This window comes from Scyliorhinus canicula, chromosome 16 (assembly GCF_902713615.1).
Source record: "Scyliorhinus canicula chromosome 16, sScyCan1.1, whole genome shotgun sequence".
In the NCBI taxonomy this organism is placed as follows: domain Eukaryota; kingdom Metazoa; phylum Chordata; class Chondrichthyes; order Carcharhiniformes; family Scyliorhinidae; genus Scyliorhinus; species Scyliorhinus canicula.
In genome coordinates, this window is record NC_052161.1 from 111,124,315 (window position 1) to 111,147,790 (window position 23,476).

A 23,476-nucleotide genomic window follows, 5' to 3' on the forward strand; every position below is an offset into this window, starting at 1 on the left:
TTCCTATTTTTATATTAAAGGGAAGCTGTGTGTCCTTAAAATCCATTAATCTGTCATGGACCAAAATTACATCGCACAAGGATTAACAGAAATTAAAAGGAAAAAACAAGGGACAGAGATTAAAAGGATGATCCTTACAATAGGATGATGTATTCCCCATACATTGAAGGAGCAAATTTTTAATGTCGCTACCACCATTGCTCAACCAGCCAGAGAAAACATAGGACAAGGTTTTTGTGCCACGTTAGGGCGTGCACTGAAACATGCCTTCTCCACAAATTTGACCATCTCCAAAGGCAAATACTCCATCAATACCGAGGCACAGGGTGGAAAAACTGACCTCCACCCCAATAGGACCCACCTGCGAGCAATCAGACAGGCAAAGGCTAAAACATCTTCTCCCGCTCCTGTCTGCAGCTCCAGAATATCTGGCCCCCAAGGGGATGGGGCTCCAAACCCACGTGAAAGACCACCGACATGGTGCTGACAAACGACCTCCATATTTGCCCAACTTCGGGCAGGACCAGATCATATGTACGTGGTTCTCCGGACGCATCCCGCGCCTTCACCCCCTCAAACAATCAGCTCATCCTTAACTTCATCAGGTGCACTTTATGTACCACCTTCAACTGTATCAACAGCAGCCTTCAGGAGTAGTGCTCCGAAAGCTAGTGTTTGAAACAAACCTGTTGGACTTTAACCTGATGTTGTAAAACTTCTTACTGTGCTCACCCCAGTCCAACGCCGGCATCTCCACATCGTGATAAATAACACCATACGATCAGACAAACAGCATTATAACAGGGATAGAGTCCGGATTTTACAATGAGCTGGAGAATGTTGCTTCAAGATATTGCCTTCCATAGAGCTCGCTTAGGCCAAGGCCTTTGCCGGATTATCAAATGTCTTCCCAGAGCTGTGGAATACCGCCCTCAGTGTCACAGCATAAAGCAGGGTATAATTTACCTCGATATCCTTGAGTCGCTTTTTCACTTCACCGAAGCCTCTGCTGTGGCGTTGCCGAGAAGCCTTGAAAGAAAGAGATCCTTGCCCCCCTCATAGAGCCAGGTCCCACCATGTCTCGCTGCCTCCAACACCCTGGCCTTCTCACCCACCCACCCATCTCACCTTTTCTTGCAGAAAAATACTTTTCACTGTACCTCGGTACACGTGACAATAAACAAATCCAATCCAATCCAATCCATTGTTTACTGGCAAAAATCAAAGGAGGCCTGAATCCAGAAATTTATTCAGGCCTCCTAGTATCAGTGGCGTTCCCATTGAATAGCCGTCCATAGGGGACAAAAGTGCGAGATCGCTCTTGACGCACAACAAAATTTCAAATCCCAGCTTCACTACTGTTGGAAATGTGATTTTAATATATCTGACTGTGGAGTGGGTCTTGGTGCCAGATGGTGAAAGCTATTCCAAACAGACTGGTTGGCAATTGAGGTGTTTGTCTTTTCTAAATTTACTTTAAAAAAGATCTCAGACTGGTAGCTATGATACCTGTGCCATAGGCCTGAGTTCAAATTCAAATGTTTGACTGATATCACTGTTGGAAGAAGTTATTTCTGCCGATCTTGGCTAGATTGTTATTGAGGGGAAAGATAATCGACTTGGAACTGAAGAGGTGGGGAAGGTGATGCACCTAATTATTGCTCAGCTGAAGCACTTTCCTGTTGGGATTGAATGACCAACGCAATATTGCAGAGAAGTCATCCATTCTAATATAAGAAGGCCTCTGTTTTACCGACAAATAGTCAGTCTCTTCAGCAAAGAAGAGTAGAAAACTAGGGGAAATATGCTTTGTAATCCTTTGGTTAGTAAACTTCACTGAATAAGACACAGTAAAGGTGGAGCCGGGGAGGGTTGGAGCAGAAGGAAGTAAATATGCAAGGTTTCCACTGCTTACTGATGTTGAACTGGTTTGAAAGTTGACATCAATTACTAGCTTGCTGCTGTTGCAATATCTTTTATGTTGGAATGCCAATATTAGATAAGGCTTTGCTGCGACGTGCTGTATGGGTAGGATTGCTTACCGACATTCACTATCTAGATGATAAGTTTTGGCTAGGTACAGAGGGGCTAATTCGGGACTGTGGAACCATACTCCGATACCAAGTTAGCACTGTTATCAGTAAATTAAGAATATCCTTTAATGCGAGTCTTGCCCATTATTGCTACCTATTGTATCTTTAAAGGTGACAGATTTCACTGTCACTACTGCTGCTTTGTACCGTGGGAGTGTGCTGCATATGATTCTTTTTCAGGCTTCTCCACAAGCTACAGCTTGTCACTTAAACATATTGTTAAATGATAATCCCATCGCTTCAATTAATACTCTTCTTTCCTGTAACAGGAAGGGCCAGGGGTCTTCTTGCTGATGTGACGGATGGTGGTGTATTGTGGAATGGCTTCCTCCGATTCCCCTCCTATCCAACCAGAAGGTAGGATACTGCTGACTGATATTCCCATCAATTCTGATATGCAATTGAGGATTATTGTTATAGTACAGCATGGGTAAAGAACCGTTCTTAGGGATATGTTATATGCCTGTTCCCCATTTATACCGTGGGGCAGCACGGTAGCATGGTGGTTAGCATAAATGCTTCACAGCTCCAGGGTCCCAGGTTCGATTCCCGGCTGGGTCACTGTCTGTGCGGAGTCTGCACGTCCTCCCCGTGTGTGCGTGGGTTTCCTCCGGGTGCTCCGGTTTCCTCCCACAGTCCAAAGATGTGCGGGTTAGGTGGATTGGCCATGCTAAATTGCCCGTAGTGTCCTAAAAAAATAAGGTTAAGGGGGGGTTGTTGGGTTACGGGTATAGGGTGGATACGTGGGTTTGAGTAGGGTGATCATTGCTCGGCACAACATTGGGGGCCGAAGGGCCTGTTCTGTTCTGTACTGTTCTATGTTCTATGTTATACTGCGATCCAGCATTCTGAGAAGTACACTATCATAAAGAGGTTTGTCTGCCTGTCTCTGATGGCAGGATACAGCAGCCTTGGAGGTGTTTAAAGCCACAATTTTATTGGGGTCACAAACAAGCAGTTCTTCCATATGTTCGCTTTTCTTCCTCAAAGCTGCCACTCAATGTTCCCTTTTAAATGTGTAAAATGTAAGGATAGAAATTTCACCAGTTGGAGTGGAGTGCGCGGGGCTCATTCTGAAAGTTAAATGTAAAATATTTTCACACTTTCAAATGTAACTATTAAGTGCTGTATTTAATATAGATGTGTTTTAACGCAATGATTCATCATAGGCATCTGTCCAAGATCCTTGATTGTATAATTGTTTACATACATTACAGTACTTTCCAATGGAGAAAATACTATAATGTAATAAAGGAATAAAATAATACTCTGCTTTCATATTTTTATGCTCTGATTTGATTGAATCTGACTGGTTTCACTCCTGCCTCATGGCGCCGAAGTCCCAGGTTCGATCCCGGCTCTAGATCACCGTCCATGTGGAGTTTGCATATTCTCCCCGTGTTTGCATGAGTTTCACCCCCACAACCCAAAGATGTGCAGGGTAGGTGGATTGGCCTCGCTAAATTGCCCCTTAATTGGAAAAAATTAAATGGGTACTCTAAATTTACAAAAAAGAATTATAGCTGTACCATTTTGAATGCTTGGCTGTGTTTCAGAAGTATTATGTCAACAGATGGTCTGAGTGAACAAAGAACTTGAAATTTGTAGAAGCCTATAACAGCAGAATATGGGCGGAATTCTCCATCGGCTGACGCCGGAATCGGGAAACGCGATTGGGTGGAGAATCGGCTCTAACGTTGAAATCATGGCAGGCGGCGATTTCACACCAAATCGCAATTCTCTGGTGCCTTGACAGTGGCGCCAATGCGCTCCAGAATGCAAGTACAGTAAATGCCATTGGCATATCATTAGCAGGCCTGACCTGGTGTTCTCCAGGGCTCTGCGATGCTCCACCTCCACTGGGGCGAATTCTCAACAGCCTTTAAAGATTGTGAAACAGCCATGGCTGCTGAGGAAGAGAGAAGGGGTACTGAAAGTTCCATCATCGCCATAGTTTGCTGACAGCTGTGCCGCTGGCCACTGGGGGGGGGGGGTGCTTCTGCCAGGCCGGAGGGAGTAGAGGGGGGTGGCCAGGAAGTGGGCTGTGGGGTCGGGGTGGACGGGCACGGAGCACCATTGCCCCGGCCTGCAAGGCAGCCATGAGGCTGCGTACGCTGCTGACTGTCCATTGTGAACTTAGGGCCACAGGTTTTATGGGTGCCCCCCCAGGGCAACCCCAAGGTTCTCTCTGGCCCCAGCCGACCCATCAGCGGGACCGGCGCGCTCCAGCGCAACCAGTGCCACCTTGTTGGCTGGGATGAGTGTGTGGGGAGTATTTTTTAAAATGTTTTTTGTTGGATTTTTTGCACATGGTATATTTGGTATATTTACAGGTGTACACAAAGAGAAACCAAAAAGAGATAACAAAAACACTGCAGAAATACAAAAACACATAAATAAAAAAAAAACAAGGGATGGGAAAGTAAAACACGGGAAGTGTATGTACATAGATCGAAGCAATGGAGAGATAATAACATTATACATTCGTTCCTGTTTTTTTAAAGAAAATACCTACAGCAGAAACAAAACAAAACTGGTTGTGGGGGTGTGGGGGGGGGGGGGGGGGGGGGGGGATGTGTGTGTGTGTGTGTGTGGTGGTGGTGTGCCTGGGCAGGGCGCTGATGTTGCTTGCTTCTCCCGAGTCGGTTTTCGCTGTTGTGTGTTTGCCTCCGCTTTGGCCGTCTGTCGCTCCTTCCTCCTGTGCTTTCTTACTCTCAGTTGCCCTGCTGTGTTCATTGTCGTTTCCCGTGTTCTCCATCCAGTTTGCGTTCCCTCGTCTTTCCTCCCCTCTGGCTCCGCTCTATTTTCTTACTACTCCATCCCGAGTCCTCCCTCCCTTCCTTCTCTTTTCTCATGTCTTGGCTACTTTCCCCGGCTCTTGGCTACTTGATTATTTATTTGTTTGTTCGTTGGCCACAAACAGATCTGTGGGGAGTATAATGTGTATATTTGGCTGCAGCTTGTCAGACTCCCGAGTGTCAATCATGGACCTGCCGGATCCCACACCATTTTTCATTGGAATCGATTGTGTTCCCCTTGGCGCTGGTGCTAGCCCCTCTACAGTCGCTGAATCGGTCCAGGTGAGGCACCAGCTTTGCTGTCGTGGAAGTCCACGAATCGTGCAGCGGTGTCAGCATTTAGTCTCAGAAAGGGAGAACCCCGCCATATGTCTTTTATGTGGTTTCTTGTTTCTTTACAAACCTAACAGACACTGAAAAGATTACACTGCTTTTTGCCCTTTGTTTTTTTTTAGTCTAGCAGCGAGCTTGAATTCAGGTTTTTCTTGGATTGTTAGAGGTTTAATAGATTTCCAATGATTTTAAAATAACTCCCTTTGCAATTGGCTCCTGAGAAGTGTACGTAGTGCACACTGTGCAAGTGTTAATGGAGGACAAATGAGGACTTGGGGAATGTGAGGTGGCATTGGGAGCATAATGGTGGCATGGGAAATGAGTGGGGCAGGGGGTTGCTTGGGGACTGTGAACAAGAACAGATAGCTGAGTGAATATAATATGGTGAAATCAGAGAATGTGAGTTGGCATGAGTGGAGGGGGTGAGATTTAAGAGGCCTTTTTTTTGTTTTTTTAAAAATAAATTTGGAGTAACCAATTCATTTTTTCCAATTAAAGGGCAATTTAGTGTGGCCAATGCACCTAGCCTGCACATCTTTGGGTTGTGAGGCGAAACCCACGCAAACATAGGGAGAATGTGCAAACTCCACATGGGCAGTGACCCATAGCCGGGATCGACCCAGGAACCTCGGCACCGTGAGGCTGCAGGGCTAACCCACTGCGCCACCGTGCTGCCTTAAGAGGCCTTTAAATGATGTTGGAAACTAGACTACTGTGTTGTTCAACGGGGAAGCACAGTAGCACAAGTGGATCGCACTGTGGCTTCACAGCGCCAGGGTCCCAGGTTCGATTCCCCGCTGGCTCACTGGCTCCCCATGTCTGCATGGGTTTCCTCCGGGTGCTCCAGTTTCCTCCCACAGTCCAAAGATGTGCAGGGTAGGTGGATTGGCCATGTTAAATTGCCCTCAGTGCACTAAAAAAAGGTGAGGAGGGGTTATTGGGTTACGGGGATAGGGTGGAAGTGAGGGCTTAAGTGGGTTAGTGCAGACTCGATGGGCCGAATGGCCTTCTGCACTGTATGTTCTATGTTCTATGGGAAGGGTCTTCTAGTGCCCCTGCCTTTGCACCCACACTACTTATGCACTTTGTCACAGCTCACAGAATGGACTGTGAACTCGATCCAAGTGAAAAGACTGAGGGCAGGATTCTCTGGGCAGCGACGCCGAAATCGCTTCGGCGATCGGCCGGAGAATACCCATTCCCGAGGAAATCGGGGGAAGCTCCGCTTTCACGGGTCCTGGGGTGGGCGCGGGGCGATCTGGCCCCGGGGGGTGCCCCCACGGTGGCCTGGCCCGCGATCGGGGCTCACCGATCGGCGGGCAGGCCTGTGCCGTGGGGGCACTCTTTTTCTTCCGCCCCGCCAAGGCCTTCAGCATGGTGGGGGCAGAAGAGACCCCCTCCCCTGCGCATTCGCCGGTATGACATCAGAAGCCGCTGACGCACCGGCGCATGTGCGGACTTCCGCCGGCCGGCGAAGGCCTTCGGCCCCGACTTGCGGTGCGCCAAAGGCCGTTCGCGCCGGCCGGCAGAGCGGGAGCCACTCCGGCGCGGGCCTAGCCCCTAAAGGCACGGAGAATTCCGCACCTTTGGGGAGGCCCGACGCTGGAGTGGTTCTCGCCACTCCATCCCGCCTGGACCCCCCGCCCCGCCGGGTAGGGGAGAAACCCGGCCCTGGTAACATGACACATTTGAAAACCTGCAAGTTTTGTCTGAAACAGATGTAACATTGAGAGAAAATAGTGCATGCATTCTTGGTCCATCTACTTCAAAACATAAAGCTTTCCTGGGTAGATTTATCTTTGTGGCTCTCCTCATATGGAGCAATGTTGCTAAATTGTGACAATGCATCTGCCAACTCCCCATCTACGCGATGGAAAGTATGTGCTCTGAAAACAGGAAGGGATTTGTATGAACAATCGGGCAGAGGTCCCACTGTACTCTATTCTTGCCCAATTATGGTTGTCTGTGGAATTTCTATCCACTATGTTACACTTGTAATTCAGGGTTTGCAGCTTCACCCTGCAGGGAAAGGTGATTTTGGATTTATATAGTGGACACAATTCTCCCCAAAATTGTAAAGTATGGTCTCTGGCGGGAAGCATGGCACAACTCCCGCCAGGCGGTTTAGCTAGATTCTGAACACAATCCAGCCACACTTAGACACGTATTTGGAGGTTGGGGTGATTTGCGCTGTGAAAGAGATGCGCGGGACCCAAAGACGCCGGCAGTGCCGGCTCCTCGCAGATCGGTGGCACCCCATCTCTAAGTAATGCTCCAAAACCCCTCCCATCAGGTTGACACTGCTAGGTGGCAGGGGTACTGCCCAGCCAGGTCCCTGACCACGCATGGGCTTCAATGGACTCCGAGTCCCCTAGTGCGGTCATCACGTCCGGCCTTTGTTTTTGGGGGCCAGTAGTGATTCCCGCAGCCCTCACGTTGGGCTGGCGGGTCGGTGAATTCCATGAGCCTGGTGAATCCGACTTAAACAAGGTCTTGTGTATTTAACTGAAGATTTAAATATGCTAATCTGATCCACGCCCTTCCTGGGCGTGAACCAGATATCGTCACCAGTCAGGGGAGAATCTCAAAATGAGTTCTCCTCGGTGCAAATCATGTTGTGGCCACCTCATGAGAGTCTCCGGCCGTAACGTCATTTGTGCATGCGTGAGCAGAGCCGGTGAATCGCCCAGTATCGTTCAGCATCTCAGGACACCACAAAGCACTCCACAGCCAATGAAGCAGAGCGTGAAGTGTAATCATTGTTGCAATGTAGGAATCATGGCAGGCAATGTGCCGGCGGCAGTTTCACAATCCTGAAAGTGAAAATGACTGGATTAAGTGTTTTAACGGTGTTGGTCGTGAGCTAAACATTGGCAAAAATTCCAGGGAAAGCTCCATGCAGTCCTGTGACACAGTGGCCCCGAGAAGGCAGATGGCACCTCAGTTTAATGTCGCATCCAAAAAAGGCTCCTCTGACAGTACAGCACTCCCTCAGCACTGCAGTGCCTGACTAGATTTTGTGCTCAGGTCTCTCGAGTGGGACCTGAACCCCAAATTCTTCTGACGCGGAGGCGGAGCGGCCACTGAGCCTCGGCTGGCCACTTATTAATCTTCCCGAAGAGGAAAGATTTCAACCACTTGCAGCCTCCGTACTCAAAAGCTTAGCATTGCACTCGTCTGCTTGGCTTCTGAAGCAGCAGTGTCGATAGCAGAAAGAATGACATTTGGAAAGGCATGGGGTAAAGCTGGACTTCACATCAGCCGGAGACATTCCAAGAACTCTGATGTGTTTTGCAGCACTTGTTACGAAATCGTTCCTGACACAACAGAAATCGAAGCTTATCCCTACAAGGAGACACAATCAAATCTTTGGTAACTGCTGCCAACCAGTGGGCACTCTGAACCAGACACACAGGTGCCAGATTTTTACAGTAACAGAATAAAGCTTACATTGATATAGTTCTTCATTACATGCCTCTCAAATGTTTCTAAAACGTGCACAATAAATTATTTGAAAGGCCGCGACTGTTAGCCAAATACAACACATTGTGGGCACATTCGTAGTACCTGAAACAAAAAGTTAATACCAAAGGTATACTATGAGTGGATTAAAGATGGTGGTTTTGAAATCCTGTGGGGTTCTACTCACCTTCCATTATAAGTCTGATGCGAGACTGCCACAATTCCCATGCCTTTCCAGGCCAGTTTCTGTCAGTGCGTGTGGTACGAAGAATGAGTGAGTTTATGTTTGGTTTGACCCTCCGCTCCTGAAGGAATGCTGACTCATGCTTACTTTGAGTCACTCCCCACTGTCGACTCTTGAATGTGAACCCTGGGTTTCAAAAATGCTTAACTGGCCGAGAACTCAACAATTGAGTCAAACAACCATCTAACTGGGGAGGAAACCAAAATTAGCTGCAAATATGGCCTAGATTTTCTTGGAGTGAGGCACCTTGTTCCTGCTCATGCATGTTTTAAATTTTAAACTTCTTGTCTGCAGAGTTGATGTAAGTGCAAACTGATAACGGTGTGGCCAGGGCATTTGGAACCTTGGCCAACAATTGGGCACAGAATGTATCTCCTTAGCCAGTGATATTAAAGGATTCCGAAATAATCAGAGGAAGGATTGAGATGGAGGGTGAATTAGTGAGGATGAATTCAATGTCAGAAAGACAAATAAAGTGAGGAATAGAAAGATTGGATAAAGAGGGAGAAAAGAAGAATCAGAAAGGAAAGGTTTGTAAGAAATAGACATTTTAAAGATCTCCTATGGCAATTCACAACCTGAAAGAATGAGGCTCCATACGTTTTAACTGTTCACTTTCTGGGGAAGAGAGATTGGCAAGCATAAACAATTATCGACGTGCTGATGCTGTCTAATTACTAGACTTAACTTTCTGTGGGCGGTCTAATGGGCAGTTAATGTACAAATGTCGCAGCGATGGAAATACCATGAAGGGTTTGCTGCCATTTTCACAAAGTTAATGGCAGAGTGGTGCAAATCGTTGAGCAACTTGAGGCAATTTGCAATTCAGGGAATATTCCTTCACCACCTCTAGTCACTGGCTGATTTTCACATAAATAATGCCATGCATTGTTCAAACGCTGTTACTTTTCCAGAAAAACCTGTGCCATATCTTTGTCTTCTCATCACCACAGACAAACATACAATACATACAGGCAGCGTCCATTGGGAAGGCTGTTGGTATGGCTGCTTTAATGTCTCTATTGACAAATGCATTACTCAGTGTGCAATAAGCCATACAGTTCAGGAAACTTCCCCTTTCAAAGCCTGGTCAGTACTTAGGTGATCATAGCTGGGACAGTAGTAGGTGCACGACTATTGCGCTCATCCTTCGATGAGAAGCAGAAAACAATTTGTTACTACTCTCGAGCAATATTACTGATAATGCAAACGTCAGACTTTGATTTCCCATTCAGGTTGTTTCCTTAGATGAGCTATAGGAGGATAGGTGGGCATGAGTCAGTGGCTTCAGGGGAAGAAGTAAAAAGTTGGAGATGATCACTAGATGGGGGTCAATAAATATCACATCTGGCCCTGCAGGGAAGATCTGCTGTAAACAATAGGTCAATACATTTCTCGGCATGAAGTCATGGGAACTATTGGATTGGCCTTGGATGCAACATAGTTTCACGCAAAAAAAAAAGACATTACTTGTGTTCCAGAGAACACTGGGATTCTTTATTTATCTAGAATCTTGACACGGGGTAGCCCAATGCAGCTGAACACAGTCGGAGCATGGTTAGACCCTACTGAAGTCTGATGTAACACACAATCTCATTTGGTAGTATGACTGCAGTAACACACCAGGAACAGTCTGCAAACATTTTCCTGCAATTTTTCAAAGTTCATCGGGAAAGTGCTTTGATAATTTAAGTGACACACATACATGGGGAAGAACAAAAATATATGAATTGCTTTCCCCCTCTTTCGCCTGAAATTTTTGACTCCTTCCAGCATAGATTTTTTTCCCAAATATGCTTTGGGTGTGAGCCAAGTCTGTTCCAACACAGGGAGTGTGACAGTTAATCTGCACTGAGTGCTATCCATCTGGCGCTGAGGTCAATTGTCGTGACCCTACAGCTGCCCTCAAGCAACCCCAGCTAACACAGCACAGAGTGGGATCGCTCAGAAAGGTATGGCCCAGCAGCATTCCATTCAATAGCTTTTTGGCGGGTGCTTGATGAGGTCCTGGAAAGATTTAGATTTGTTTACTGTATTTGACCTAGAAAGGATTTTAGCTTAATCTAAATTATGACCTTGAATGTTGCTGAAAAGAGGGACATGTTCATAGTATCATAGAATTTACAGTGCAGAAGGAGGCCATTCGGCCCATCGAGTCTGCACCGGCTCTTGGAAAGAGCACCCTACCCAAGGTCAACACCTCCACCCTATCCCCATAAGCCAGTAACCCCACCCAACACTAAGGGCAATTTTGGACACTAAGGGCAATTTATCATGGCCAATCCACCTAACTTGCACATTTTTGGACTGTGGGAATAAAAACCGGAGCACCCGGAGGAAACCCACGTACACACGGGGAGGATGCGCAGACTCCGCACAGACAGTGACCCAAGCCGGAATCGAACCTGGGACCCTGGATTCTATTTCAGCAATTTCAGCAATATGTCTCTCCTCTCAGTAATATTCAAGCTATGATGTTGCTATGCTGCTGGATTTGATTCACAATGAGGTAAAGTTTCAGAGGTGGAAGCTATCTGGGACATTCAGGACAAAGTAGCTGGGATACTAGATAGATACTTCAAATTTGCATGTTATCAGAGATCATGTTGTGGTATTTTTTTAAAGGATAGGCCAGTAGACCACAAAGGTACATACAAACAAGAGCTTTATTGGAAAGGTGTTTCCCGGCTGTTAGGATAGACTGCCCATTTGTCCGGGCAAACGGCCAATGATGTCATCAATATGTCACGTGATCGGACTCTTAAAGTTAAAGCTCCAACTAGGAACAAACATAAATACACAATACTTTCCTTACCTTTTATATTAAAGGTTCCTGCAATGAAACACAATATAATGTTAGCAATAAAAATTTCCAGTACGAACAATTACAATTAATAAACACAACAGTCAATAAATTAAGAGATTTCAGAGGAGGTTGATTTCTGTGTGGTTGTTGACGAACCTTAGGTGTCTTCTTTTTCGTGTTGACTGGTAACCTCTGGTGTTTTTGGTTTAGTATGGGCGTCGTCCGTTGTTGTCTCAACCGGAGTCGACGTAGTGTTCGGAGGTTGACTCGGTGTTCAAGTGTCCTTAACTGAGGTACCGTCTTCCACAGTTGTTTCTGATATTGTCATGTACTCAGGATTGTCTAGGTCTTCGCATGGCACAGTTTATTGTTGACTCTTGGTTGACTCTGTCTCTGGAAAACTAGTTCTAGTTGCTAAAGCTTTATCAGGGTGTCTCCTCCACATTACATCGTCCTGAGTTTGAACGGTCCTGTCTGTGCTAAGACAATGGTAGGTATCCACTTCTCACTGGGGGTATAGTTCCTTGCCAATATCTCCTGACCGTTCTGAAAAACACGGCGTTTAGTTCTGTTCTCATGTCGCAAATCCTGACTTTGCTGTTTCCTCTCAACAACTTCTCTAGATTTAGGCAGCTTCAGCAAATCAAACACTGTGCGTAACTGACGTCTTACCATGAGTAATGCAGGAAAACTTTGAGTTGCCGAATGTGTTGTATCCCTGTATGTCAACGAGAATTGGGAATGATCCTTGCTCATGAGTTACCTTCGATGAGTGCTTCATTGTCTGCACAAAAACTTTCAGCCAGCCCATTTGTGGCAGGATGATAAGGGGATCGGATGTGTTGGATTCCGTTCTCCTTTAAATAATATGTGAATTCTTGTGGAATGAATTGTGGCCCATTGTCAATCACAAGTTGTTCAGGGTAACCGAAACTTGCAAAAATCTCACCCAGTCTTTCTATTGTTCTCTCCGAGGTCATAGGACGGGATTCTCCATTTCTGTGGCTAAGTGCTGGCTCGAGTGGAGAATCCACGGGAGGTTCACGTTAGGAAAATCGGCGCGATCCCCTCTACCGGTGAGAGGCTAGCACCAGCTAGCACCGTGAAACAAACGCGGGTCGCGCTGAAAACGGGCGGAGAATGTCATGCGTACGGCTGACGATCTGCACCGGTCGTGCGTGTAATCTATTCCCCACCCGGTCGTCGATCACTATTTTGGCGTTGGGCAACAGAGAATCCCGCCTACAGTCTTCATTCTGGTGACTTCAGGCCATTTTGAGTGTTTGTCTACCTCAATGAAAAGAATGCTCTGGCACAATCGACAGGAACTCTTCGATGTGGCCCTTTTGGCCATTCCCATGGCTCTGATGGTGCTAGTGGTGGATGATTTAGAACCTTTGCACAAGGGGAACACATTCCCCACTACATCTGTCACATCTTACCCTCTGATTTTAGTTTCTCTGCTGTTTAGTCTTTCACACCTTTTATTGTCTCTGGGGACTGCCATTAGCACTCTTTTCCCTTGGTTTCTGTGGCTATGACTCATCCTTCGTTCCCTCACCCCACCCGCATAAATATCTCCCACTTTGTATGTCTTTTAGCTTTGACAAAGGGTCATCTGGACTCGAAACGTTAGCTCTTTTCTCTCCCTCCAGATGCTGCGAGACCTGCTGAGATTTTCCAGCATTTTCTCTTTTGGTTCCACCTCCATTTTCACTGGTTGTGTGTCTAATAAATGGATGACCCAGTAACGGTTTGTATACCCGCAGTGGCCAGTACATTGAGCCACATTTCGTCATTTGACCACGAGATACAAAAAGGTTCTTTTTTGTGCCCTTTTTTTCTCACGTGGATCCCTTTCCCTCTGTTCGGGTTTCCAACACGCACATTCGATGTGCCCCTTTTTACTACAATTCCTGCATTTAGCATCTTTGCACCAGCAGTCTGCTGCTGCGTGACCAGTTTTTCCACACCAGTGGCAATTTCGAACCTCTGTCATGATTCGGGCCTTAGCCGACAATTTATGGATTCATGTGCTCAGACCCAATTGTTGGGCTTCCTTAGCTGCTAATTCAACAGAGATTTCAACGTCTAAATCCTTCTTTAGGTTTTGGTTGCTTTCTCTTAAAAGCCTTTTTTGAATAGCTTCACTTCTTAACCCACACACTCTAATGGAGTCTCTAATGGTGTGGTTCAAAAATCTCCAAATTCAAATAATTCAGCTAATTTCTTCAAAGCAGCTATGAACTGTGTGATTGATTCACCTTCTTGTTGGTTACGTTTATGAAACTTGAACCTATCGCCGATGACCAAAGGATGACCAAAGGTTTAGAGGTGACCCTGCAATATCTCCGCAGTCACATCGTAGATTTCCGGGCCTAGTTTTTCTGGCTGCATCAGACTTCGCAGGAGATTAAATGTGTTCCCCTTCCCCTTTTGGAACGCTCCCAGCTTTAAACTTGCAGGGGACTTACTGCTCACAGTGTTCCCTGATCATTCCGGGCAGAGCACGTGGCGAGCTTCTTGTCGAAGTTGTTTCCTCCGAAATCCTTATTTACAGTTTGGTTCCTTGAATGGTTGCTACCAATATTTGGCACCCATCTCTCTCCATCTTTGATGTACGGAAGTTGTTAGTTTCTTATTCCTTTTTGGATATCTGCGCATAGAGCGGCCATTTTCCTATATTTTTTTTACTTCTCCAGGATTCTGCCAGTGTGGTTCCGACCTCCTTGTTGCCAGTTTTCTTTGTGGTATTTTTAAAGGGTAGGCTTGAAGGTACAAACAAACAAGAGCTTCATTAGAAAGGTGTTTACTCTACTGGCTGTTTGGATAGCCTGTCTGTTAGCCCGCATAAATGGCCAATGACATCATCAATACATCATGTGATTGGACTCTTAAAGTGACCTTGCTCCAACTAAGAACAAACATAAAGACACAGCACATATCAAATTGAGATTATGGAGGAAATCATCCATGCCATCTGAGAGATGTTAGCACCTTTTACGGTGGAATGGTTTTCAATTAAGTGTACTCAGCATAGGTTTTAGCTAAACAGACAATGTAGTTTTCCATGCAAAATGGTGGAGGGTGGAAGATGTTCTTCTTCAGTATGGCAGAACGTGTAATTGCTGCAGTCCGAGAGACCATACATATATAGTCTTATTATTGGGGAATTAGGTGGTTGCACAAAAAAAAGAAACATTGGAAAGGAGAGGCAAATATACAAGAGGGTAAGATTAGCTGTGGCTTGTATGAAGAAAAACACCAGCATAGACTTGAATGACCAAGTGGTTGTTTCAGTACCGTAATGCCTGTGATTCTGTCAAGACTGCTCAGAATTGTTTACAATGCTTCATGAATAGTCAACGAGGCTCATAAATTTAGGTTTGCCTTTTGAAGAGCAAATGAGGAAATATAAGAAATAAAACGCCAAAATGCTGCAGATATTCAGCAAGTCTGGAAGTGTGTGGGGAGAGAGAAAAACAAACTTAACATATGACTGATAGGGACAAAAAGGGGAAAAATCTGAAACAGGTTTTGAGCAAGTGAAAGGGGAGAGAGTGGGGAAAAAGAACAGAAGGGAAGGTCTGTGATTGTGTGGAGGACAGGAGGGATTAAATGACAAAGGATGGGATTTTCTGGCCCCTCCCATTAGTGAGATCTTTCAGTCATAGAATTATAGAATCCCTACACTGCAGAAGGGGACCATTTGGCCCATCGAGTCTGCACCGACCCTCTGAGAGAGCAACTTACCTGAGCCCATTACCCCGCCCTATCCCTGTAACCCCGTAACCCCACCTAGCCATTGGACATGAAGGGGCAACTTAGCATGGCCAATTCGCCTAACTGCACCTCTTTGTATTGTGGGAGGACCCGACGAATCCCACACAGACATGGGGGAAATGTGCAAACTCCACATGGACAATCACACAAGGTTGGAATTGAACCCGTGTCCCTGGTGCTGTGAGGGAGCAGCGCTAACCACTCTGCCACCAGGCCGCCCTCAGTCCTGCTGAAGTCAATGCTGATTTTCTAATGGCTCACCACATCTGTCGTGAGGGACCTTGGTGCAGGGGAGGTGGAAAATCCAGCCAGGTTTCATGGTGCAAGGTTAAAGGGAATGGGACAAATAAAACAACAAAAGATATGTCTAGAGGAGGTGTGAATGGCGGGATCCTGAATATCCGCTGTCCAAAACCAGTGAGGAAGAATGAAAGAAATTGGGGATAGAGGTTGTGATCCAAAATTGTTGAACACAAGTGTTGAGTCCAGAAGGCTGGGAAGTGGTCAGTTGAAAAATGAGGATTTCTTTCTCGAGCTTGCGTTGAGCTTCGTTGGAACTCTACAGCAGGCCAAGGACAGGAAGTTTAGTGTGGGAGTAAGGTAGGGAATGAAAATGAGGTATGAATCAGTGATGCATGATAATCCTTCTCCTCCCACCATCGTACACAAACCTACCCCCCCCCAATATTCTTCACATGATTTATTTTATTGTGTCATGCTTCCTCTACCTTGCTGAAGTGCCCATGTTATTCTTTGCTTGTGAGTCCAGGCATTGGGGGTTGGCAGCTGTGCCCAATTGAGACCATGCAGCTGTTTTTGCCAAGGCTGCTGAGGCCAAATATCGTCACTAACTTCTGCTACACTTCAATTGAGCAGAGAGCAGCAGGTACCTTACAATATTTACATGAGTCAACTCTCAACTCATCATTGAAAGTCGAATATCTCTCCTATTCTGAAGGATAGTTCTTAACTACGTCTTAAAGTGGCCCAGGGACTGCAGGCAATTAAAATCTGTTTTCCCATTACCATTTTCAGTGCAGCTAATTATTAAAATCGAAGCATTATCATAAAACATCTGCAGCGGACCCTCAAAATACAATCAAGAAGCAAAATTCAGTGGTTTAGTTGCCGTTAGGATGCCGGATAATGACCTAACTGTTTTTAATTTGTAAAACTGTGAGGACTACAGCTCCGCCTTCAACACCATAATCCCAGCCAAGCTCATATTAAAGCTCCAAAACCTAGGACTTAGCTCCTTACTCTGCAACTGGATCCTCGACTTTCTGACCCACAGACCACAATCAGTAAGAATAAACAACAACACCTCCTCCACCATAGTCCCCAATACCGGGGCCCCGCAAGGCTGCATACTTAGCCCCCTACTCTACTCCCTGTACACACATGACTGCGTGGCAAAATTTGTTTCCAACTCCATTTACAAGTTTGTAGACAATATGACCATAGTGGGCCGGATCTCGAATAACGATGAGTCAGAATATAGGAGGGATATAGAGAATCTAGTGCAGTGGTACAGCGACAACAATCACTCCCTCAATGCCAGCAAAACTAAAGAGCTGGTCATTGGCTTCAGGAAGCAAAGTACTGTACACACCCCTGTCAGCATCAACGGGACCGAGGTGGAGATGGTTGGCAGTTTCAAATTCCTAGGGGTGCACATCTCCAGAAATCTGTTCTGTTCTACCCACGTCGATGCCACCACCAAGAAAGCACAACAGCGCCTATACTTCCTCAGGAAACTAAGGAAATTTGGCATGTCCACTCTTACCAACTTTTACAGATGCACCATCGAAAGCATCTTATCTGGCTGTATCACAGCCTGGTATGGCAACTGCTTCGCCCAAGACCGCAAGAAACTTCAGAGAGTCGGGAACACAACCCAGTCCATCACACGAACCTGCCTCCCATCCATGGACTCCATCTACACCTCCCGCTGCCCGGGGAAAGCGGGCAGCATAATCAAGGATCCCTCCCACCCGGCTTACTCACTCTTCCAACTTCTTCCATCGGGCAGGAGATACAGAAGTCTGAGAACACGCACAAACAGACTCAAAACAGCTTCTTCCCACCTGTTACCAGACTCCTAAACGACCCTCTCATGGACTGACCTCATTAATACTACACCCTTGTATGCTTCATCCAACGCCGGTGCTTATGTAGTTACGTTGTGTACCTTGTGTTGCCCTATTATGTATCTTCTTTAATTTCCTTTTCATTTCATGTACTTAATGATCTGTTGAGCTGCTCGCAAAAAAATACTTTTCACTGTACCTCGGTACACGTGACAATAAACAAAACAAACAACAAACAAACAAATGTTACTGCACACAGGAGTGATATACTGACCAATAGGTATCTTTTTTATTTTAAAACAAACTTTAATTTAAACACAAAATTAAGCACATTAACAACAAAGAAATAGCTTTACAGTTAACAGTTACACCAGATCTTATGTAAATGAGAAAGACTTAATCGACTTCCTAAATCTGCCATTATATTCCAATTAAGCAAACCAATATATTTCAATTGGTACTCATAAAAAAAGTTAACAGCCAGGTTTTTAATTGCCTTTTTCTGTGTACAATCTTTGCAGTGATAACCTTTCAGGACCAAAGTGAAACACCTCAGTTCAGATTAGAGTTCCAGGACTGAAGGTGGCACGTGGCACAGTGGTTAGCACTGCTGCCTATGGCGCTGCGGACCCGGGTTCAAATCCTGGTCCTGGGTCACTGTCAGTGTGGAGTTTGCACATTCTCCCCATGTCTGCATGGGTTTAACCCCCACAGTCCAAAGATGTGCAGGTTAGGTGGATTGGCCATGCCAAATTACCCCTCAGTGTCCAGGGTTGTGTGGATTAGGTAGGGACGAGGTTGCAGGTATAGGGTGGGGTAGTCCCTTTCAATGGTTGGTGCAGACCTGATGGGCCTAATGGCCTCTTTCTGCACTGTAAGGGTTTTATGATTCTGTGATTCTCTGATTGACGAACGTTTCATCAAAGCACCTGCAAATCAATGATTACCTCACTTTTATGACACCTTATTCAGAGCTCCAGCAGGCTGTATGAATCTTAACCCAGGTTTCAATAACATCACTATGAAGATTATAAACTGTAACATATATATATTTTTTAGTTTAAAGTACCCAATTAATTTTTTTCCAATTAAGGGGCAATTTAGCGTTGCCAATCCACCTACCCTGCACATCTTTGGGTTTTGGGGGTGAGACCCACACAAACACGGGGAGAATGTGTAAACTCCACACGGACAGTGACCCGGGGCGGGATAGAATCTGGATCCTCGGCGCGTGAGGCAACAGTGCTAACCACTGTGCCACCCGAAAATATGCCAATTTCTTACATTCATCACATTGATAAAGAGTATTAAACCATAAAAACCAAGAAGGCTCACAGACCTGGGACGGGATTCTCCCCTACCTGGCGGGGCAGGGGGATCTGGCGCCGACGAGTGGCGTGAACCACTCCGGTGTCAGGCCGCCCCAAAGATGCTGAGTCCTCTGCACCTTCAGGGTCTAGGCCGGCCCAGGAGTGGTTTGCGCTGCACCCACCGGCGGGGAAGGGGTTTGGCGGCACGCCAACGGGCGCCGAAGGGCCTCTGCCGGCCGCCGCGCGTGCCGCATGCGCGGGAGCACCATCGTGTGCTGGCACCATCCCAGCGCATGCCCAGGGGTGGGGTTCATCTCCGCATCAGCAATCGCGGAGGAGCACAGCAGCCGACGTGAACAGTAGAGTGCCCCCACGGCACAGGCCCGCCCGTACATCGGTGGGCCCCGATCGCGAGCCAGGCCACCGAGGGGGCACCTCCCGGGGCCAGATCCCCTGAGGACCCCAGAGGCCGCTCGCACAACCAGGTCCCGCCGGCAAATACCTGGTGTAATATACGCTGGCGGGATTGGCCGAAAACGGGCGGCCACGCGGCCCATTGCCGGCCGGAGAATCGCCTGAGGGGCCGCTGCCAGCGGTCGCCGACTGGCGCAACGCGATTCCCACCCCCGCCGATAAACCGGCGCCGGAGAATTCAGCAGCCGGCGGGGGCGGGATTCATGCCGCCCCTCGGCGATTCTCCAACCTGGTGGGGGGTAGGAGAATCCCGCCCCTGATTCCCAGGTATCTGTTAAATTAACCGGAATTGTGATTGAGCAGCTTTACCTAGTCTTAATCCTTGTGCCAGAGATGGAGAAATCAGGTCAGGATTACAGCTTTAGATTACGATCCAGTGACTGCTACTAATAATGGGGTTTGTCAGTCAGAATTTGGCTCCTGCTGCGATGCCTTCGGCAGTGGAACATACAGTAACTCTAATTGAGCTCTTGCACAGAGAATGACCTCTTGGGCTGAGGCATCAGACGTGGTCAGTGCACATCGAACCTGTAGATGTCTTCAAAAACAGAGGAGAGAAAATGCCAAGGCTGAGGATCACCGAGCGCTTAAATATTTTCATTCAAAAAGATTGCTAAGCACCAAGTCGGAGCTGCGAGGCTGTACATTAGTAAGAGGTTCTCCCTAATGCAGCATCACATTCCTTGGCTGTCTCTGATATACGTGTTTACAAAGTGAGGAAATTGTGGCCTGGAAAATTCGGCACTGGAAATTGTCTATTGGCTGATCGTTGACTTCCTCTGAATGGTCATCATCAGCTGGAACAGTGTAAATATTTACCAGAACGAGATTGAGCAAGACCATCTGCTACTGATTAATCTTTTAGTTACTGAAGAATAAAAAAACCTTAGTGGCAGTCAATTGGTGGCAATGAAGAGACTGGAATAAAGGCTGATTTAAATATCAGAGGGAGGTGTTTTCTTGGTAAGAAAATGTTGATCCGCTCTTCAGCCTCCAATCATGAAAGCTTCCCTCTGACAACAGACAACTTAAGCACTTAATGAAAGTTTTACATATCGCCGTTTATTGCTCTCTGCAAATACAGGGAAGTGTTTTTGTACTGAGTCAGTTCTGCAATCCAGCGACTGTTTTCTGCCTCTTTTAACTTAAGTTACTGCCAGTAATAGGGTGTTTTTGACCTCTTTCACATCTTCCGGCTATTATTTGCCCCTTCTTCTTCACCACTTTCTCCTTTGCTGTTTCCTTGAAGGAACAGTCAGAATATCATGCCACAGGAGCCAAGTTCCCTCTGGCACTTCGCCCACGTGGTGCCCTGTCATCGAGCCAACTGAGGGGAGGAAGGGGGGGGGGGGGGCGGAGATCAGTGATCGGGGTTTATTGTAGAGGGGCAGAGAAGCTACGATTGGTAGAGGAGAGGCTGAAGGCTTTGTTGAGGAGCTGGGGAAAGAAGCAGGACCAAGTGCTGGAAAATGGGATTCGGTGCCTGATGGCCGGCACGGGTGCAATGGGCCGAAGGGCCTCTTTCTGTGCTGTAAAACTCTCTGATTCTATGCCCAGCTGCTCGACTATGGGACACTTGGATCCCATGGCATGGTGGCACAGTGGTTAGCACTGCTGCTTCACAGCTCCAGTGTCCCGGGTTCAATTCCAGTCTGTGTGTAGTTTGCACTTTCTCCCCATGTCTGCGTGGGTTTCCTCCGGGTGCTCCGGTCTCCTCCCACAGTCCAAAGATGTGCAGGTTAGGTGGATTGGCCAAGTTAAATTGCCCCTTAGTGTCCAAAAGGTTAGGTGGGGTTACTAGGTTATGGGGATCGGGTAGAGGTGTGGGATTAAGTAGGGTGCTCTTTCCAAGGGGCGGTGCATACCCGATGGGCCGAATGGTCTCCTTCTGCGCTGTTAATTCTATGATATACGAACTGCTCCCCCTCCATATGCACCCTTCATCGGTGCATCCGATATGTTCATCCCTGCAAGGTACTAATTGGAATGCAGAACAACTCTTCATTACCAATGGGATAGATCTTGACCATCACTCAAACATCCGTTTGTGCCTTCCTCCAATATTTTTATACCCGATGAACAATGGAACTGGAGAAAGGTACAATTTCATTAAAAATCTCCGCTGAATTTCCTCCTGGTTAGTTTGCGGCCATATCGGGAGGTTCGCCTTTCATTCCTGGAAACCCTGGACGATTTGGGATGATTTGCAAACCCTGATATGTCTGCCTGCTTTTAAAAAAAATTTTTTTATTAAGGCATTTATATATTAACACAACAAACATAATCACAAATCAAATCAAGCCAACCAGGCTACAAATAACCAACTCAATAAAATACCCCACTAACCCGCCCCCCCATCTCGCAAATGTCTGCCTGCTTTGTGCATGTGTGTGGCTATATAGGGGTGTTTTGGATTGTATCACCCAACTGTGCAAAGAGGGAGCTGATTTGTTTTCCATGTACCTGTGCCACATTTAAACAATATAAGGTCAAAAATCCAGTAATTGAGAAAGCTTTCTTAAAAGGAATATAATAGGTGTTTACCTTAAAGATGAGATTTATATATGCACTTATTCCCAGGATAACACCAAAACTGATATTTGCGTTAAATGAGTATCATTAGGGGCTGGTTTAGCTCACCAGGCTAAATCGCTGGCTTTTAAAGCAGGCCAGCAGCACGGTTCGATTCCCGTACCAGCCTCCCCGGACAGGCGCCGGAATGTGGCGACTAGGGGCTTTTCACAGTAACTTCATTGAAGTCTACTCGTGACAATAAGCGATTTTCATTTCATTTTTCATTTCATTAATGTGATGTTTGTGGGAGACGGGAAGAGAAAGCTAATAGCATTGGCTGACGTGGCTAAACAATGTGAGGCAGCATTAAACAAAGCAAATCGGATTTTATGATATATTGCCAGACGGAATCTCCACAGGCCATGCTGAAACTTTACGATGCCCTTACGTAGGCTTCAACTGGGGTACTGCACTCAGTTCAGGTCACTGTGACATACAGTCACATAGAGCAGTACAGAGGATAACCAACAAGGCTGGTCCTACGTTTGAGAGGAAAGAGTTCTGAAGCAAGGCGTAAGACCTTAATGTTCTTCAGCTTTGTAAAGAGACATCTCAGAGGGAACGTAGAGTCGTGTTTACAGCACAGAAATAGGCCTTTTGGCCCATCATATCTGCGTCGGCTATCTATTCAAATCTTATTTTCAGCATTTGGTCCATAGCCTTGTGTAGAATGACATTTCAAATACTCATCTAAATGCTTCTTAAATATTGTGAGGGTTCCTGCCACCACCACCCTTTCAGGCATTGAGTTCTAGATTTCCAATATCCCCTGGGTTACAAAGAATTTCCTCAAATCCCCTCTAATTCTCCTACCCTTTACCATAAATCTATGCCCCTGGCATTGACCCCTCCACTAAGGAGAAAAGTTCCTTCCTACCCACCCTATCAATGTCCTTCATAATTTTATACACCTCAATCAGGCCCTCCTCAGCCTTCCCTGCCCAAAGGAAAACAACCTCAGCCTAACCAGCCTCTCTTCATAGCTGAAACGCTTCAGCCCAGGCAACATACTGGCGAATTTCCCCCTGCACCCTCCCTGGTACAATCACTTCCTTCCTATAGTGTGGTGACCAGAACTGCACACAGTACTCCAATTGTGGCCTAATGAGTGCTTTATACAGCTCCATCATAACCTCGCTGCTCTTATATTCAATGCTTATAAAGGCAAGTATCCCATATATATTCTTAACTACATTAGCTACCTGTCCGTTGCCTTCAGGGATCTTTGGACAAGCACCCCAAGGTCCCTCTGGTCCTCTGTACTTCCTAGCATCCTACCGTTCATTGTGCATTCCCTTGCCTTGTTAGTCCTCCCAATATGCACTACCTCACACTTGTCAGCGTTAAAATCCATTTGCCACCGTTCTGCCTGTTTGACCAGCCCACCTATCACGTCCTAAAATCTCGGGCTTTCCTCCTTGTTATTTACCACATTACCAATTTTTGTGTCATCTGCGAACTTACTTACCTCCCACATTCACGTCTCGATCATTACTGTACACTACAAAG

The 23,476-nt window shown here is 46.5% G+C and overlaps 1 protein-coding gene across 3 annotated transcripts in view; it reads left to right on the forward strand.

The window, feature by feature from the left end:
* LOC119979404 (rho guanine nucleotide exchange factor 10-like protein) overlaps positions 1–23,476 on the forward strand; it is a 191,867-nt gene that overhangs the window by 24,915 nt on the left and 143,476 nt on the right. For all 3 annotated transcript variants that reach the window (XM_038821575.1, XM_038821574.1, XM_038821576.1), the window contains one exon: positions 2,363–2,450. In XM_038821575.1, coding sequence (XP_038677503.1) covers positions 2,396–2,450 — 55 coding nt within the window. In that variant the 5' untranslated portion in view covers positions 2,363–2,395. The remainder of the gene's footprint in view (positions 1–2,362; positions 2,451–23,476) is intronic.